Source organism: Lynx rufus, unplaced genomic scaffold (assembly GCF_022079265.1).
Source record: "Lynx rufus isolate CCGP_SWC_20201006 ecotype Redwood Valley unplaced genomic scaffold, mLynRuf1.p SCAF_9, whole genome shotgun sequence".
NCBI lineage: Eukaryota > Metazoa > Chordata > Mammalia > Carnivora > Felidae > Lynx > Lynx rufus.
In genome coordinates, this window is record NW_025814897.1 from 74,896,811 (window position 1) to 74,917,187 (window position 20,377).

The 20,377-nt window shown below is 39.9% G+C and overlaps 1 protein-coding gene across 4 annotated transcripts in view; it reads left to right on the forward strand.

Annotated features, from left to right (window-relative positions):
- Positions 1-4,054: 4,054 nt before the first annotated feature.
- Positions 4,055-20,377, forward strand: part of ZDHHC13 (zinc finger DHHC-type palmitoyltransferase 13) — a 51,917-nt gene continuing 35,594 nt past the window's right edge. The window contains exons 1-2 of one of the 4 annotated variants that reach the window (XM_047070836.1): positions 4,055-4,153; positions 17,876-18,021. In XM_047070836.1, coding sequence (XP_046926792.1) covers positions 4,127-4,153; positions 17,876-18,021 — 173 coding nt within the window. In that variant the 5' untranslated portion in view covers positions 4,055-4,126. Of the gene's footprint in view, positions 4,154-4,343; positions 4,362-17,875; positions 18,022-20,377 lie in introns of those variants that run through there. The other 3 variants (XM_047070837.1, XM_047070839.1, XM_047070840.1) reach the window with 3 other exon arrangements.

The window sequence follows — 20,377 nt, forward strand, 5'->3', positions numbered from 1 at the left end:
GAACCACATTTGATTTCCTTGTGTCAACCCTTACTTTGACTGTATTCATTCACTTGTTCATTTGTTCGGATACACTTCTTTTTAGGCTTTACTGTGTGTCTTTGAGCAGAACATGGTGAGATGTGTGCCAAGAGCCCATGGAGGGAAGTGCATCTACCCAAGAATTGCAAGGCTCATCTGAGATGTTAGTATCTGGGAACCCATTTGACTAAGGTCTGTCTCTTGCTGGGGTGCCTGGGTGGCTCAGTGGGTTAAGTATCCAATTTCAGCTCAGATCATGATCTCATAGTTTGTGAGTTCAAGCCCTGCGTTGGGCTCTGTGCTGACAGCTCAGAGCCTGGAGCCTGCTTTGGATTCTGTGTCTCCCCTCTCTGTCTGCCCCTCCCCTGCTCATGATCTGTCTCTGTCTCTTCTCTAAAAAAATAAATAAACATTAAAAAAAATTTTTTTTTAAAGTCTCTTGCTACTAAACAGTAAGCCTCAGGGAAACAGGGACTATTTTTTTTTTTTTGTCTTGCTCAATATTGAACAGTACTTGGTACACAGTAGGAACTCAATATATAGTTGCAGAATGAGGGAAACAGTATCATCTAAAAGAGATCCAAGAAGTGCTATGGGGATTGGAAGGTAGAGCTTAGTCTCAGCTAGGGAAATTATATGATCAAAACTGAGTGCTTAGTGCTTAGTGCTTCCTGCAGCTGTTCTCAGCCCTATTTGACAATGGGGAAACTGCCACAGAGAAAGAAAATGATTTGTCTGGGGTCACACCGTGTTATGGGCTGAATTTTGTCCTCCTCCCATTCATATGTTGAAGTCTTATCACCTAGTACCTCAGAATGTGACAGTATCTGGAAGGAGGGTCTTTAAAGAGGCAAATAATTTAAAAATGCAGTCATAGGGGTGGGTCTTAATCTATATGACTAGTGCCCTTAAAGAAGAGGGGATTAGGACACAGACACCTATGAAGGGAAGAACCTTGCGAAGACACAGGGATAAGATGGTTATCCATAGGCCAAGGAGAGAGGCCTCAGAAGAATCAACCCTGTTAGTATAACACCATGATCTGCTGTCCTCTAGAACTGTGAGAAAATAAACTTCTGTTGTTTAAGCCCCTCAGTGTGTGGTACTTGGGTATGGCAGCCTTAAGTGAACTAATATACTCAATAAGTGATGGCAGAGTTAGGATGAGAAGTCAGGTCTGCTGAATCTCTCTCTTAAGCTCTCTACACGGCCCCACCCGGCTGGTCCAGTCAATGCTCCCCAACACCTGCTCCTGGTGAGGGCGAGAACGATGATGCTAACAGCTAACCCATATATAGTGCTTATCATGTACCAGGCACCCTTCTACGTACTTTACATACATTGGTTCATCTAATTCTCTCAACATGCTTGGGAAGTAAGTACTATGATTGTTCCATTTTTACACATGAGGAAACCGAAGAACAAATTGAGCAAACAGATTGAGCAACTCGCCCAAAACGCCCCAAAGCAGCCAGCTACTCAGTGCTCCAGGGGCTGAGAGCCGCTCCAGGGCCTGCTCCTACCCTCCTGCTCTTCTACTGTGGTTTGTCTACATACCAAAGTCGTTTTTAAATTTTTTTTTTCAACGTTTTTTATTTATTTTTGGGACAGAGAGAGACAGAGCATGAACAGGGGAGGGGCAGAGAGAGAGGGAGACACAGCATCGGAAACAGGCTCCAGGCTCTGAGCCATTAGCCCAGAGCCCGACGCGGGGCTCGAACTCACGGACCGCGAGATCGTGACCTGGCTGAAGTCGGTCGCTTAACCGACTGCGCCACCCAGGCGCCCCCCAAAGTCGTTTTTAAACATGGGAGGTAATGGTGGCACTTCGGGCCTCACTGGGTTTGCTTTTATATAGCCATCTGTTGTGGCCATACTTACCCCGATCTGAAGCGGTTCAAAGGAGGCATAAAACAAATGAGCGGAGGGGAACTGGAGTCTTGCTAAAGAGTAGAGTGTTGGGATTTATTTGTTCCAGAATCTTCCCATGTGTTAGGATATCAATCAGAAGCACTGAAGGAACGGATTTCAAGCATCCTGCAAGTTCAAAAACATCTTCTAATTCAGTTCTTGAAAGTGAAATAACCAAACGACTCCAGTCAAAGCCGCTTTGCAGTAAGAGACCTGGGTTTAAGTCCTCTCTTGACCACTAACCAGCTGTGTGACTTGGGTTTATATGCTTAGTTGGAGCTTCAGTTTTCTCTTTTGGGAGATGGGGAACTAACACTCCTTTCGTGGATTAGACATAATATATACAAAAACACTGCCACAGTGCCAGTACATAGTAAGTGATCAATAAACACTGCTCTTATTAGCTAAGCAAAATGACCACACCCAAAGGCTTTCTCCTCCATGAAGCCTTTCCCGATGTCTCATCCTAGCCTGTCCAAATTAATTGCTCACAGCTCTGGCTCTCCCAGGAAGTTGCTTACACTTCTATTGTCCTTCATTGTATCATAGAAGTTGATGACACGCCAATCATTCTGTCCATCCACTCAGTAAAATTATACTAATCATTTTCTGCATCCCAGTGCTGTGCTGGGCACTGGGAGTTCAGAGATGGGTGCCTAGACACTCGCTTTTGCCCCTATCCAGCCCTGTTTTAGCTCTTGTTACCACATCCTTGCAGACTCCTTCAAAAAACTGAGGCTGTTAGTTTAGGCTGGGGAAAGGTGGATGGAAAGAGAGATATGTGCTAGCTATCTGCAAAATCCCAAAGGACATCACTCTGCGGAGGAGATGTTACCAGAAGACAGATGTAGTTCCAGAGAACAGAATGGGCCAGTGGGGGACATCTCAGGAGATAACAGGAGGGCATTCCAAGAGAAAAAGATTCTTGTCAATTTTGCTTATAGCTCAAAGAGTTTGGGCTTTGGGGCAACTCAGGGCTATTGAGACCCTGTGCTCAATAGGCAGGGTCGTAATAATAATAATGACAACAACAAAGATTAAAGGTTTTTTTTTTTTTTTTTATACAATTACATTGTATTATAGTATTTATTATGGGAACCCCCATCACTTTGTTGGGTTTCTAGACACTTCTTTTATCATTAAAACTATTTTTACAGAATAACATTTTCAGTTCCTTTCCAGTTTAATTTATAAAGGTCTCAATCTGGTTCAGTTTGGCAACAGATATATTAAAGAATAATTACAAAGGCTGTGTTAAGTGCTGGGCTAGAAGACTCCAGTGTTTTCTGGGGTCTGAGGTAAGAGAACCCCACTGCCCCAGTGGAGCTACCAAAGGGTGGGAACCAAGCCTTATCCTAGCTTCATAACTGTCCTTCAAGCTGACAGAGTTTAGATGCCAGCTTCTTCAATGCAGTCCACAAAAGGGCATGGAGAACGCGGGGTGGGGGGTGGAGGGCTCTTACCCAATCTTCCCCTAGTCTGGGCAGTGAAACTCACATATTTTCTGTTTTGTATAAAAAACAAACAAACAAAAAAAACAACAGAGGCCCAGATGGTGGAAGTGACTTACTCAAGATCAAAAAGTGGAGAGTGGCAAATGTTTTAATAGTTAACACTTACTGATTCTTTATTATAATGTCAAACATTGGCTAAGGGGCTTTGCAGTTTTCTCTCATTTAATCCTCTGACAAGCTGTCAAGTAGTTACCCTTATTTTTCCCCATTTCACAGATGAGGAAATGAGGTAAAATAAGACATTTTCACAAGGTTATCTAGCTATTAAGTAGCCAAGTCTGCATTTGCTCTCAATAGGTGGTGGGTTGACTTTGGAATAACAGCCTGATCCTGGACGTGTGTTGGGGGGCCACGATGAGGCACGAGGGACAGGTGGACGCCTACCTGGGCGTGCACTGCACAATCTTGGCCTGGGGCTGGAAGCACAAGGAGGGGGCGGGTTAGGGGTGGGGCCTCCGAATCGCAGTTCCCCACTAGCTTCCCCGGCAGAGGAAAAGTCCCGCCTCCCACTTAAGAAAGGGCAGGGATTGGCTCTTCCGAGGAAGATTGGTAGCACAAAGCACGAAGGGGGCCGCGGCGGAGGCGGGGCCGCAAGCAGGAAGTGGGAGTGAAGGTGGCTCGAGGGGGTGGCCCGTGAGCTGCTACCACCACTTCGCCTGGTCGCGGCCGCCAGGGGCGAGATGGAGGGCCCGGGGCTGGGCTCGCAGGTGAGTGCGACCGGACGCTGGCGGTCTTGGGGCCGGGAGAGCAGCGGCGGCCATGGGGAGAGGGAAGGGCGTAGGTGTGAGGCGGCTCCTAACAGGGGCCTCCGGGGGCGGAGGGGCCTGGGCCGGGGAGGAGGAAGCATGGAGACGCCGAGAATGATGCGGGGAATTCTCTCGGAGGCGACCGGAAAGAAAAGGCGAGGACACACGGGTGAGTGTCCTCCCGGCCCTCCAGCCTGCACGGTGGGCCAGGATGCCCCCCCCAGGACCGGTACCCCCCGTGCCCGGCAGGGACCTCAGGGGCCTGGGAGTGGAGTGTGGCCGTTCCTGGGAGAGGTGTCGGGTGACACACCTGAGTTGGACCAGCCTGTCTTGACCTTGGCCTGGAATCCGTGCGGTTCTCTTGATCTCTTTTTTCCGTGGAGTTGCCTGGGCACCTGCCTTCGCCCCACCCAGCCCTGTTCTAGCTTTTGTTCCCACATCCTTGCTGACTCTTTCAAAGAACTGAGGCTGTTGGCTTCTGCTGGGGGAAAGGTGGGTGGAAAGAGAGGTAGGTACCTGATAGCGATTTGCAGACCCCCCCGTCCCCCCCCCCCCCCCGCCCAAAAAAAGAGGATGCTATTCTGTGGAGGAGAACCTACCAGAAGCCAGATGTAATTCCAGAGAACAGAACGGGCCAGTGGGGGACGTTACAGGAGATAACAGGAGGGCGTTCGGAGAGAACAAGATTTTTTGTCCTTTTTGCTTATGGCCCTTTCCCAGTGCCTAAAGTGCCGACTGACATGTTGTAGCTGTTCACTTAATGTTGGATAAATGAAGAATATCCAGATTCTGCCAACATTTAGTGAGTGCTTAGCATATACCAGAAGCTTTTATATGCATTATTTTATTCTGGAATTGAAGCATCGTGAAGAACATCATATTGTCTCCTTTTTTACTGAGGAGAAAACTGAAGCTGCCTCCAGTTGGAGTGAGCTACATAGCAGATTTTCGGCCCTTAATGGGACCCAAGCAGTTTGAGATGACTGGATTAGTTGGCCTCTAAAAAAAGAAGTGTTTACAATCCTTACAGTGTTTCTCATGCTTCCTCATTCCTGTCCTTCTTTAAGCAGCCTGATGTGGGTTTAAGAGAAAGAATAAAACATGTTTAAGAGAAAGGATAAAACAAGAGAATTTGTTAAGTTGTTCTTACCGTATTAGGTGTTCTTGCATTTTGACAGTGGGAAAAAAAAAGGTTCGCAAGCCAGCTGGATTTTACAAAAGGGGGCAAGAGGGGGTATAGTTTCACCTGGAAGCTATGTCTCATTTTATTTCTCAGAGAATCTCAAGGAAAAGTTGAGAGAATTGCCTGTCTTATCTTAATTACTGCCACTCATTGACAGAAGCCTTCAAGTGCTTAAAGTCCAGTCCCTCGTGCTGAAGGGAAAGATAGCCCTGCCCCAGTTTCATGACAGGTGGAGGAAGAGAATGATTCAGAGGTTGAAATTAATGGGGCATGGTAGAGTGGTCATTGTTAATAATAATTGTTGTTGTTAATAATACCATAATAATAATAATAATAATAATTGTTTTTCAGTAATAAAGATTTCACCTGTATATGGTGCTCTACAGTTTGCAAAATATTTCCCCATGCTTGATCACTCTGACCCTATGAGGTGGGGAGGGATTGTTATTCTAGTTTGAAAGATTAGAACTGACGCTCAAAATATCAGAGGCATTTGTTAAAAGTCAGATAGCTGCCAAGTGACAGAGTGAAGACTTCATTCTTTCTACTACGTGCCAGGCACTGGTATAGGTGCTGGAGATAAATCAGTGAACAAAACAGGCAGAAATATTCCTGTTCTTGTTGGATTTGGTTCTGCTGATTCCAATTTCAGTGTTGTTGGGTTTTTTGTTTTTGTTTTTGCCAGAATTTGCTTATGCCATCTGACCCCCAGTTTCCTCTCTGACCTCTTTTTCTTTTTTACTACTTTCTTGCTTGCTTAATCAACCCTAGCCACACTGGCCTCAAGACCTTTGTACTTTCTCTTCACTCTGGCTGGCGTACTCTTTCCTCCTTTGCCCACATGGCTTATTCCCCCACCACTTTAAGGTTTTTGTCTTTTTTTTTTTTTAATAAAGAGTGTTGCATTTTTTGAAAGTTTATTTATTTATTTTGAGAGAGAGAGCACAGCAGAGCCTGATGCATACTTTGTCTTGTTTGTTGTCTCTTTCCTTCCATTGAATGTAAGTTCTATGAGGGCAGTGATTTTTATCTGTTATGTTCGCTGCTGTGTGCCTAGCATCTAGAACAGTGCCTGGTGTTGTTGGGTACTCTGTAAACAAATGTCCAATGAATGAACTTAGAAGCAACTCTGTACTTCTGTTAATGTCATGAGAAGTTTTAATGGTTATCTATTAGGTTTCTCTTTGTTTTATTTGATAATCTGGCAGGAATAGTCATCCTCATCAGAGTTTGAATATGATTTTTTAGATCTTGGGTTTCTTTTCAATTAATGCCCAGTGTAACTTTAATAGTACTTATTTACTATTTAGAAAAAAAATAATATGATTCATGATATCTCCATGTGAAAAATATATGATCCCTTATATCTTATATCTTATATTGTTGTATCTTAAAATTGTTCTAGTTTTCTATTGCTGTGTAACAAACCACCCTAAAACATAGTGGTGTAAAACAACCCTTGTCATGCTCATGGACTGTGTGTCAGGAATTTGGACAGGGCATAGCAGAGATGGTTTGTTTCTGCTCTACTGCTAGAAAGCTTTTGCTAGAAAGACTCATAATCTGGAATACTTAGTAGCTGGGGTTAGTATCATCTGGTGGTGTCTTTACTCACATATCTGGCAGTTTATGTTGACTTTCAGCAGGAACACCTACATGTGGCCTGGGCTTCTGCACAGCATGGTGGCTGGGTTCTAAGAGTGAGCATCTCAAGAGACAGAGAGAGGAAGCTGACAGTTTCTAAGACCTGGGCCTGCAAACTGGTGAAGCATCAACTTTTGTGGTATTTGATTAGTGAGGCAGTCACAGAGCTGAGATTTGAGAGGAAGGGACACAGACCCTCTCCTCTTGATGGAGAGGTATCAAAGAATTTAGGGACTTTGTTGTAAAAATCACCACAGATGTATCCATATCTCTGTTACATAATTTTCATAATGTCTTGCTCTTCCCTGTGAGGGAGATTATTCAGGCAGCTACCTATTTCTTGGTATCCTTTGTACTTTTTTAAAAAATTAAGTGTATTTATTTAATTTTAGAGAAACAGAGATAGCCCAAGTGGGAGCAGGGGGCGGGGGGGGGGGGAGAGAGGGAGAGAGAGAGAGAGAGAGAGAGAGAGAGAGAGAGAGAGAATCCCAGGTAGGCTCTTTGCTGCCAGTATAGAGCCCTTTGTGGGGCTTGAACGCGTGAAACTGTGTGATCATGACCTGAGCCAAAATCAAGAGTGGGATGCTTAACTGACTGAGCCACCCAGGTGCCCCATCCTTTTTACTTTTTTTGAATCTTGCCTGTTGTGTTCACTGCCATATCCGTGTGTCTAGAACAATGCCTGGCACATATAGGGCGTTCAGTAAACATCTGATGAGTAAATGAATGGATTGCAGCTGGAATTGTCTTATTCCCTAATTACCTAATACAGATCTTCCTCCAGTTACAAAGGGGTTACATCCAATAGGCTTATCATAAGTTGAAAGTGCATTTATTACATCTAACCTACTGTACATCATAACTTCGCTTGACCCACCTAAATGTGTTCAGAACACTTCCATTAGCCTGAAGTCGGGCAAAATCATCTAACACAAAGCCTATTTTATAATAAAGTGTTGAATATGTCATGTAATTTATTGAATGCAGTATTGAAAGTTAAAAACAGAATGGTTATATTGGGTACACTACGGTTGAAAGCGTATCGGTTATTCACACTTGTGATCGCATGGCTGAGTGGGAGCCATGCCCAGCATCACAAGCATCCTACCATGTATCACTAGCCCTGGGAATGATCAAAATTCAAAGTACAGTTCCTGCTGAATGCATATTATTTTCACATCATCATGAAGCTGAAAAATCCTAAGTTGAACAGTTGTAGGTTGGGGACCATCTGTATTGGGATTGGTACCTAGCAGGTGTTCTTTACATTTCTCTGAATGAATGGTTAATGAGAACTCTTATGAGTTTGCTGCCATCATGAGAATTTGCCTAGTCTCTTCTGTTACCTTAACATTGTAGGTCGCCAGATAGCAGTGGAGCTTTCACTGCTGTAAAGGGTGTTTATGTGAAAAGTCTTTGTCAGTGCACATTTCAGTAATGACTGTTGTAACAGCTCCTCTTAGATCCATACAGCATGGACGTGGAAGAAACTTTATAGCTACACTGACCAGTTCTTTGCCTTTTACAAATGTAAACACTGAAGCCAAAAATAACCAGCATTCGCCAACATTCACCAACACGAAATCTGAGACTTTGGCCTTGTTCTCAAGGGGTTTACATTTCAACAAGGTAAAAATGAAATCAGAGAATACTTAAACATTTTTTTAATTTGATAACTAGAGGGTAATTTCTAAGAAGGATTTATTATCTTGCTTTAGTCTTGGTGATAGGAATGTATGGTTGCTTTCCGTAAACATTTTTATGTGACTGCCCCCAAAGTTGACCTCCCCCAAAGCAGATCATTCCCTTTCTCAACGGTAGCTCTTGTAAAATTTTGGGGGTGTGTGATATCCAAAGCAAAGGAGATCTTTAAGCTGCTTTGATCATGCATTCTTATCAGTAAAACAGTTTTGAGCTTGTACCCCCAGAGTAAAACCCTACCATAATGTGAAAAGCGGAATCCCACATTTTCATTTTTGTAAAACATCATGTGCTGTGAAATTAATGGAATGAAAAATGAAGCCTGCACTGCACGCTGCACGGTCTACATCATCCAGGTACTGACTGCAGTTTGTTAGTCACTTGTTGGGAATTGATCACTCTAACTTACACATTGATGGCACAGTTCTGTGTTATGTGGTCGGTCAGCTGGGACTTAAAAAGTTCAGCTTCCCTCTGTTTGATGTACATGGGGGCTGGGGACAGGAACCCATTGCTGAATTCGTATCGTCACAGGGCATGCTATTGTAAGATCTGACAGTATGTTTCTAAATTATATTCGTTGACTGACACACAGCTCTGTTATATACCTATGGTAAGGTTTTGAACTAAAAATAATATAAACCTGTTTCAAAGTAGTCCTTTTGATTAATTTTGATTTTTTTTTTTTTGTAGGGAGACTGGCTTTTTGTTAGATCAGATTAGATTGTCTTTGCTTTTACTTTAGGTTATACTGAAGGTACTATGAATAAAAGTATCAGCTCTGCTATTTTCTTGTTTGCTTGTACTTATGCTTATTATTACCCTACTTCACGGCTTCTTTGTAGGAATCAATTTAAGCCACTTGCTTATTTCTGGAGGAGTAAGTTAAAATGAGATAATGTAACTTGAAAATGAACTTAATCTGATAGATACTGCAGTATGCTGAAGGTCCCATTGTCAGCCCCTCTGGGTGGTGGAACTTCTACTCTGCCCCCCCCCCCCCATTACTTTGTAAATAGGCTGTAAAAGAGTGACTGGCTTGACATTTGAATCAAAAGAGGCTGGCAGTGCTAAAATTAGTAAAGCTTAAAGAACCGGATTTGTAAATTTTTGTGGTTTTCCCTTTTTTTAAAAAAAAAAAAAGATAAAAATCATTTTAATAGAAGCTTTAACGTGTTCTCCCATTACCCAGTGGGTCACTGCATATGTGGCCTTGATTGGCCTTGCCTGACTTTGGAGATCACTGACTTTGAAAACAGGCTTTGAATTTATATGATCATTTTTTAGGTTTACTCTGACCTCGATTTTGGCAAAAAATGATGATGTGAACAGAAGGTAGCTTCTGTTCTTTAGGCTTTACCACCCATTTTTGCCACTTAATCACATGTTGCCTTGCATTATCACTTTACTCTGTTTGTCTCTATTAGACTCTATTAGACTAAACTCCTGGAGGATAGATACCCATGTCTTCTGTGCCCCTAGCATAATGTTTTGTATGCCATAAATACACAGTAATTAATTGTTGAAAAAAATAAATGCTCTTAATTGTGGATATTCTTTACATTGAAATGTGTAATCCTCCTCAACTTTCTACATGAAAAATGAAGCTGATGTTAAGGCATTAAGAGAAGCAAAAAAATTTGTATCTGTGGAATGAGTAAATTTCTGCATTGAAAAATCTGTGTCTAAACAAAAGGTTAATCTTCCTAACATACAAATGGGGAAAGATACACAATCCACTAGAAAAACAGTAGGCTATGAAAAGGGAGTCCACAAAAGAAAAAATATGAAAGCCAATAAACATAACACAGATTCATTAGCAACTAGGGGCATACAAATGAAAACCAAGATGCTGTTTTTAGCTATTGGATTGGAAAGATAATAAAATGATTGATAATGTTCAGTTCTGGGGAGGTTTGTAGGGAAAAAAGAATACTCACATACTTGCTGCAGAGTGTGAAATGGGGAGAGTAGTTGCTCAGTATCTATGTTTCAGCATATATTTTCTGGCCCAGCAGTCCTACTTTGGGAAATCAATGCTGTAAAATGTATAGGGTGTTCTTTGTAGGGTTCTTTATAGAAGTGAAGGCTGAAATTAGTCTGCATCTGTGAATAGCACCGAGTTTAGGGGCGCCAACCCCCACACAGTAAAAAAAAATCCACGTGTAACTTTTGACTCCCTAAAAACTCAAGTACTAATAGCTTGCTTTTGAAGCCTTACTGATAAGATGAATAGTTGATTAACACATATTTTGTATGTTATATGTATTATATGCTGTATTCTTACAATAAAGTAAGATAGAGAAAAAATGTTAATAAGTCATAAGGAAGAGAGAATACGTTTCAGTAGTATACTGTGTTTATAAAAAAAAAAAATCCGTGTGTAATTGGGCCTGTGTAGTTCAAACCCAAATTATTCAAGGGTCAGCTTTATACATAATGAGGAAGGATACACCAAACTGCTAATAATATTTTTTGGGGGGCTGCAAGATTAGAGGGAAAATAGTCCAGATTGTTTACCCTTTGTTCACTTTTATATTGCTAGATTTTTTAGATGAATATGAATCACTTTGTAATTTAAAAAATTAGTGTTGTTGTAAAAAGTAGACTGACTACTCTGTCAACTTTAACTACATCTGCTATTTACTGACACACTAATAATTCTGAGCATAGTTCAACTCTTTCCTCAACAGCTTGTCTTCCAATTGGATATCATTACAATTGCTGTGATATGATGAAAAGAATCTTAAAGTAATATTCTTATTTATGTTTTGATCTCACTACCTATATGTTTATTTTTAGCTGTGTATGAGTATGCTTGTGTGTAGAGTGTCAGGTAGTGAGGCTGAATCCACCAGCTAAAGCAGAACTTACCTATTGAAAGAGCATTTGTGGCTGTGGTTCTGGGTAAGGTGGAATACGTGCGCTCCGCCCTGCCAATCCCACTGAACGCACCGGGCACAATGTAAGTAGCAGCCGTTTAAGGATTCGGAAAAGTAAATTGTAACAGGTAGATTGCAGGGAAAGGTCAGAATTCAAAAAAATCACTGAACCAGGAGCGAATTTACATTTTTTTTTCCATTGGGGGTTCCCTCCCCTGTTGCCCCCCATGCTTGAACTTGAACCATGGAGATGAGCATCAGTGCAGACAGAATGCTCTGTGAGAAGCCTTCTAGTTCAGGTTCAGGGAGCAAGAAGAAGGTCTCTTGGCAGCACAAGCATCTGAAACTCTGTGGGAGGAAAACTTCCTCTTTGAACAGAGGAGTTGTGGTCCCAAGATAACTCTTCTTAGAAGTGACACCAAAAGCATGGTACATGAAAGAAAAAAATTGATAAATGGGACTTCATCAAAATTAAAAGTTTTTGCTGTATAAAAGATTTTTAAGAAGTGGGAAAATAAACTACAGACTGGGAGAAAATATTTGCAAATCTCGTATCTAGCAAAGAACTTGTGTCTAGAATGTATAATGTGAAGAACTCTCAAAACTTAACAGTAAGAAGACAAACAGCCCAGTTAATAAATGGGTAAAAGACAATTCACCAAAGAAAGTAAACAGATGACAATAACCACATGAAAAGATACTCAACTTCAGCCATTAAGGGATATGCAAATTAAGACCATGACTATGTATTGCTACAGATCTATTACACTGACCATACCTGGCTCCCGTGGGCACGTAGAGCAGTGGGCACTCTCATACATTGTTAGTGGCAATGCAAAGTGGTATAGCCACTCTGGAAAATAATTTGATGATTTCTTATAAATTTAATGTATACTTACCAGATGGCCAAGCAGTCTCACTCTTAGAAGCAAAAACATATGTTCATACAAAAGCTTTGTTGGATGAATGGTTATAGCTGCTCTATTTATAATTGCCAAAAGCTGGAAACAGCTCACATGGGTTGTCTGAAAGGATAAACTGATATATTCATATAATGGAATACTATACAGCAAGGAAAGAACTGTTAATATAAAACCACTTGGATGAATGTTAAAACTATTATGTTAACTGAAAGAAGCCAGTCTCAGAAGATTATGTACTATATAATTCCATATGACATTCTGGGAAATATGAAACTAGTGATGAAGAACATATTAGTAATTGCCAGGAGTTGAGATTGGAGGGGAGGGTATGACAACAAAGGAATATCTCAGTGGAGTTTTTTGAGGTGTTGGAACTGTGTTGTATCTTGATTTTGGTGGTGGGTTACACAACTCTATATACATAATGTGTTAAAATTCATAGAACTACATACCAAAAAGTCAATTTTATTGTAAGTTAACTTAAAAAAAGACAAGGCTGTTTCCTCTTTTAGTAAACCCATTGAGGGGTTATAGACTTATTTCAGTAAAACTATCATTTCTTAAACCTTTTTTGGAACTGTTGGAGAATTGACTTAGGCATATTATTTTAAATATCTTCAGTTTTTCTATTCCTAATGTGTATTTATCCCTTGAGAATAGTGGGGTTTTTTTTTGTTTTTGTTTTTGGTGGGGGGCTGTTTGTAAACAGTGAAAAGTTCAGAGAGATAGGTCTGATGAATAAGGTGCGTGAAGGCTGGATAACCTTATGGTAAAGCACAAGAAGGAATGATGAAATAATTAGCCAGTTTCAATTTCTAGGAATGGTTTGCTAGATACTTGATGTGAACCTCCCCCTTGAATGTAATTAAAAATGCTGGATATGATAGAAAATGATCTTAAGTATTTTATATTTTTGATGCTATTTAAATTTTATAAAGATTGCTTAGATCTCCTACGTATATGATCCTGTTGTCTGCAGAGAAAGATAGACTTGTTTCTTTTCTAATCTGTATGCATTTTATTTCTTTTCCTTACTCTATTATTCTGTCTAGGACTTCAGTACAATGTTGATTAAAATTGGGGTGCCTGGCTGGCTCCATGGGTGGAGCAAGCGACTCTTGATCTTGGGGTTGTGAGTTCAAGCCCCATGTTGGGCGTAGAGCCTAGTTAAAAAAAAAAAAAAGAAGAAGAAGTGGTGATAGCAGACATCCTTGCTCTTTCAGTCTTCAGAGTTAAAGTATGCAGTCTTTTGCCACAAAGTGTGTGTTAGCTGTTGATTTCTCATCCTGTACCTCTTTATCGGGTTAAGGAAGTTCCGTTCTTCCCCTGCTGTGCCAGGAATTTTTATTCAAGAGTTTTTATCATGCATGGGTGTTGAATTTTGTCAACTGCTTTTTTTCTACTGAAATGAATGTATTTTTTTCCTTTATTCTGTTAATATGGTGAGTCACATTGATTTGTTTTAAAATGTTTAAGCTTGGCTATAATCTATATTATTCTTTTTACATATTACTGGGTATGCTTTGCTTAATGTCTTCTTTAAAGATCTTTGTATCTGTGCTTTTAAAGGATATTGGATCTGTAGTTATTTTTTGCTTTGTTTTTTATTTTATTTTGTTTTTTACTTATAACATCTCTTGATTTTAGTATCAGGGTAATGTTGCTTCCTAAAATGAGCTGGGAAGCATTCCCTATCATTTCTGAAGGAGTTGGTATCATTTCTTCCTTAAGTATTTTGATAGAGTTCATCCGTTAAAAGTTATATAGACCTGGGGTTGGTAATTTTTTTTTTTTTAAATGGGAAGATTGATTGATTGATTGATTTTTTAGGGAGCGAGAGAGAGCATGTGTGCCTGTGCACACAAATGAGGAAGAAGGGCAGGAGGAGAGAGAGGGAGAGGGAGAGAGAGAATCTTAAGCAGGGTCTATGCTCAGGGTCGAGTCCGATAGGGGACTCGATCCTGTGACTCTGGGTCATGACCTGAGTCAAAATCAAGAGTTGGATGCTCAACCAACTGAGCTACCCAGGCACCCCTAATGGGAAGTTTTAAAATTATGAATTCAATTTCTTTAATAGCTAGAGTGCTACTCATTTCTTTTTAAGCCCATTTTGATAACTTGTGTCTTTTGAGGTATTTGCATTCCATCTAAGTTGTTGAATTTATTGACGTAAAGATGTTCTCATTATTGCCTTACTCCCTTTTTAATTTTTTTTAACGTGTACTTATTTTTGAGAGAGAGAGAGAGAGAGAGAGAGACAGAATGTGAATGGGGGAAGGGGCAGAGAGAGGCACAGAATTCGAAGCAGGCTCCAAGCTCCACGTTGTCAGCACAGAGCTGGACACGGGGCTCGAACTCACAAACTGAGATCGTGACCTGAGCCGAAGTTGAGCGCTTAACCAACTGAGCCCTGCCTTATTACCCTTTTAACGTTCATAGAATCTTGTATTGATGTCTCCTTTTTAAGCCTGTTTGTCATTGACATCTTTTTTCTTGATCCATTTGACTAGAGGTTTATTAATTTTTATTAATTTATTCCTTCCAAAGAATGAGTTTTTTTCAGTGATTTTCTGCATTGTTTTCCATATTGTATGGGTTTCTTCTGCCTTTACTGTTTTCTTCATTCTGTCTACTTTGAGTTTAATTTTCTGTCTCTAGATTCTTAAGGTGAAAACTTAGATGATTTATTTATTTTAGACTCTTTTTGCCTGTTTGGCCTTTAAAGCTAAAAATTCACTCTGAACACTGCTTAGGCTGCATGCCATGTATTTTGCTGTGGTTTCTTTTCCATTCAGTTCAAAATATTTTCCACTTATTCTTTGTTTTCTTCTGTGACCTATAGGTTATTTAGAAATGTGTTTTTCTGGGGCGCCTGGGTGGCGCAGTCGGTTAAGCGTCCGACTTCAGCCAGGTCACGATCTCGCGGTCCGTGAGTTCGAGCCCCGCGTCAGGCTCTGGGCGGATGGCTCGGAGCCTGGAGCCTGTTTCCGATTCTGTGTCTCCCTCTCTCTCTGCCCCTCCCCCGTTCATGCTCTGTCTCTCTCTGTCCCAAAAATAAATAAAAACGTTGAAAAAAAATTAAAAAAAAAAAAAAGAAATGTGTTTTTCAGTTTCCAAATATTTGAGAATTTTCCACATACCCTTTGGTTATTGATTTCTACTTAAATCTGTTGTAGTGAGAGAACATACTCTGTATGCGTTCAGTCCTTTTGACTTTGTTGAGACATGTTTTATATTGTCTGTCTTGGTATTCTGTGTGCACTTGAAAAAAAAATCTGTTCTACTGTTGTTGGGTTGAGCTTTATGAAAATGTATTGGATCAAGTCTCGGTGGATAGTGTTAAGTCTTCTCTATCCTTTTCTCTATCCAACAGGATTTTCTGTTTACTCCTTCATAGTTATCGAAAGAAGTGTTGAAATATCCAAATGTAATTGTGAAAATTTCTATTTTTTTCCAGTTCCATCAGTTTTTGCTTCATGAACTTTAAAGTTTTTTATAGGTGCGCACACGTTTAGGATTGTTATGTCTTCTTGATGAATTGACTTCTTTCTTTAATATTATGAAATGTCCTCCTTATCTCTGGTAATATTTCTTGTGCTAATGTCTACTTTGTCTTATATAAATGTAGCAGCTACCTTCCTTACGCTTAATGTTTCTGCATAGCGTGTCTTTTTCTGTTGTTTTGCTTTTAACCTGTGTATATTTTTATATTGAAAGTGGATTTCTTGTAGACAGCTTATAGTTGTAGTATTTTTGTTTGTGTCTTAAAATCCAATCTAACAATCTCTGTCATTTATTTACTTATTTATTTATGACCATTTGCACTTAACGTGATTATCAATATGGTGGTTAGGTATGAAAATATCATCTTGTATGTTTTTCCTCTCTGGTTCTGTATTCATTTTTTTCTACTTTTCTTGCCTTTTTAAAAATATTAATTTGGTGTCTTTTATATATTTTATTTTATCTCTGCTCTTGGCTTATTACTTAGACCTCTTCATTTAAAGGTTGCTCTTGGGTTAGCATTATATGCTTTAAGTTATCACTACCTACCTGAAAATACTACTATAGTATCTCTTATAACTATTATAACATCTTTTAGAAGTATACTTATAAGGATACTTCCGTTTCTCTACTATCATCAAGAAATTAAAAAATGAGAAAAAAATCTGTTATGTTTACCCACATAATTATCCATATTTACCCATGTGGTCTGGCATTCTGTTCTTTTGTATTGATTCAGATTGCCATCTGGTATTATTTTCATTTAAGCCTGAAGAACTTCCTTGATCATTTCTTGGAATATAAGTTTGCTGGCAATTTTCTCATCTTTTGTTTGTCTGAAAAAGTATGTATTTCACCCCCATTTTTGAAGAATATTTTTGCTGTTGCTTCAGGTTTGTAATTCTTTCATTCAGCTCTTGAAAACTGTTGTGTTTGCGTTCTGGCTTGCACTTACTGATAAGAGGTCTGAATTTATTTGTATCTTTGATTTTGTTAACACAGTGTATCTTTTATCCTTAGGCTGCCCTTGAGATTATCTCTTTAACATTGGTTTTTGGTGATTTGATTATGATATACCTTTGTGTGCAGTTTTTTTTTTTAATTTTTTTTTTTAACGGTTATTCATTTTTTGAGAGACTGAGCGTGAGTGGGGGAGGGGCAGAGAGAGAGGGAGACACAGAATCCCATGCAGGCTACAGGCTCTGCACTGACAGCACAGAGCCCGACGTGGGGCTCGAACTCACGGACCATGAGATCTTGACCTGAGCCGAAGTCGGCCACTTAACCGACTGAGCCACCCAGGATCCCCGCTTTGTGTACAGTTTTGAGGTTTATCCTTCTTGGGTTTGTTGAGCTTTTAGAGTTGTGAGTTTATAATTTCACCAAATTTGGAAGGCTTTGGGGTATTAATTTAGTCAAATATTTAAAAATATTTTCTCCTCCTCTCCTGAGACTCCAGTTATACCTATTCAAGAACTTGTTTTATTGGGAGGTTCGAAGGATCCTTAGGGTGTGTTTGCTACAACTCCCCAAAGCAGAGAGCTGGTGACCTTCCTATGTCGGTAGCCGTAACCCTCCAGCTACTACAGGTCAGAAGGTCCATTGGTGCCTTTGTAGATTACTTTTGTTTAATGACAAAATCTATAATGGGGAATTTTCTGATGATCATCTCACTCAGTGAATAGGATTAAGATGAAAATCTTCCCTAGGATATACCTGGAAGACTCAAAGTAATTCTAATTTGATAATATAGATACACTGTTGATAGTAGCAGCTGGTTTGTTATGTACTTGAATGTGACATTAATTCTCCTCCTATGCTTTGTCACATTTCTCTTATGCTTCAGTGCAGGAATCACAGCCACGGCCCCCACCCTCCAGGATTTGGTCGACATGGAGTCTGTGCATATGAAAGCAAAGAACTTGCCAAGGCGAGAGAAGCTCTTCCTCTTATAGAGGACTCTAGTAACTGTGACATTGTAAAAGCTACTCAGTAAGTCTCCCCAGTGCTTCATCTGATCATTTCTGCGTTCTGTGGAATCGTAATAATGTTTGTGCAGTTTGTGGCACCTTCCTCACCTCATACTCTAGCGGCTAGTATTTGTCCTATGGGCATCAGAGCACTTAATACAGTGCACCTTAGCAGTTTACTACCGGTCTCTGCCATTAGATCATGAGCAGCTTAGGAGCGAAAGCAGGTCATTTTCATCCTTGTCACCCCAGTGCTTTTGCATACTTCTTATGTTTGCTGCCAAATAAATGTTCGTTGAATGAATTAATAATTATAAATGACAGTAAAACTAGACTCTGAGTTTGAAACAAATTGGAGTTTTTAAAAATGTGCTACAACCTAAATAAGTCAACGGGATAGAAAAATATCAGCTCGGACACTTAATGGATATTTTAAACGATTATTTATCAAGTACTTTCTTTCTTTTTTTTTAAATGTTTATTTATGTTGAGAGAGAGAGCAAGCGCAGCAGGAGGAGCGGGGGAAAGAGAGTCCCAAGCAGTCTCCGCACTGTCAGCGCAGACCCTGATGTGGGACTTGATCTCACGAAGCTGGAGATCATGACCTGAGCCGAAACCGAGAGTTGGATGCTTAATCAACTGACCCGCCCAGGTGGCCCTCAAATACTTTCTATGTACCCATTGTACTGGGTGCCCTGGAAAAATGTCAGTAAAATAGAAATAGGTTTTCTGGCCACTTGAAACATATAGTGGGTTATTTGCTTGCACTGTAAATGAAAGTGTGTTTTGAAAGTTTCCCCTTGAGCTCTCCATATGTGGGTATTTGTATTAAATCATTTCTAACATTTTCCCCCTCATGGATCTCACTGGTTATTAACATCCACCCCACCTCTTGCCATTGAACATGTTTCGAAATATTTTGTCTTTTAGATTACATTAATTAGGAATCATTTTCTTAGTGATCAAATGTAAATCTGCCCATCAGAGCTTCTAATCAGCATGTAAGGAACTAATGTTACCACACTAACTTGATATAATTTCTCTCAAAAGCAAAGACATTTGGTGACTGATTAGTCTGTTAGGCCTTAACAAAAACTAATCTATTATTTATGTTAAAAAATAATCAACTTGTGGTGCCTGGGTAGCTCAGCTGGTTAAGCGTCTGACTTCAGCTCAGGTCATGATCTTGCAGTTCGTAAGTTTGCCCCACGTCGGGTTCTGCGCTGACAGCTCAGAGCCTGGAACCTGCTTCAGATTCTGTGTTTTCTCCCTCTCTCTGCCCCTCCCCTGCTTGTGCTCTGTCTCTCAAAAATAAATAAGTGTTAAAAAAAGAAATCAATAATTATTTGAGTATTCTAATTACTAATTCATATGAACTCGAAAAGCCCTTGGAACTGCTACTTTAGGTGAGTCTTTTTTGATATTACTTGTATTATTATATTTATGTGAAGGTAAGAGTGTTCTTAAGGTAATTTTTTGCTTTAATTAGCATAGAAGCATTTAAATGTTTCTCTGCTGCCAGTAGAGCTCTGTTATGATAAATAAAAGAAATTAGGCTATGTTCACAGAGAATTCCAGTAAAAACTCACGTTTTATATCTTTCCTAAAATTTACTTTAGGTCTTAGACCTCCTTAAGTGGTTGTGGGAATATCATTAGGTGGTGTTTGGAAAAGGCAAAGAGAGCTAGGATATGTATGTTCTCTAAATCACCAAAATCCTAATTAATGTGTACTCTTACTGTATTTCTCACATAAAGGGAGTATTTCTTTTTCAGTAAAATGTTAAAGTTGACCTTTAAAACATGGAGAATATAAATATACGTATCTTTATTCACAGTTCACTCTCATTACTATTTTCACTTAACATTGTCAATAAGTATCTCTACCTTTTAAAAAGTACCTTAAAGACAGCCTGATCAGCACACACATTTTGGTGAGGTATACGTTATTTAATTTAACATTGTGATTTTCACCCTTAAAGGCCTATTGAAACATTTGGCTCCCTCTAAATAGAAATAAGTATCGGGGCGCCTGGGTGGCTCAGTCAGTTAAGCATCTGCCTTGATTTCGGCTCAAGTCGTGATCTCACAGTTCGTAGGTTCGAGCCCACGTTGGGCTCTGTGCTGACAGTATGGAGCCTGCTTGGGATTCTCTCCTTCTCCCTCTCTTTCTGCTCCTTCCCAACTCGCACGCACGCATGTGTGCTCTTTCTCTCAAATAAATTAAAAAAAAAAAAAAACACATAAAAAATAAGTCTCAAAGAAAGTGCTAAATGGTCTGTTGGGGACTTAATAGTTTCTATTAGAAAGAAATAAAGCTAATGAATGATTTAAAAAATTTTTGTAGTATTCAAAAGATATTTTTTATTCTGATAGTCA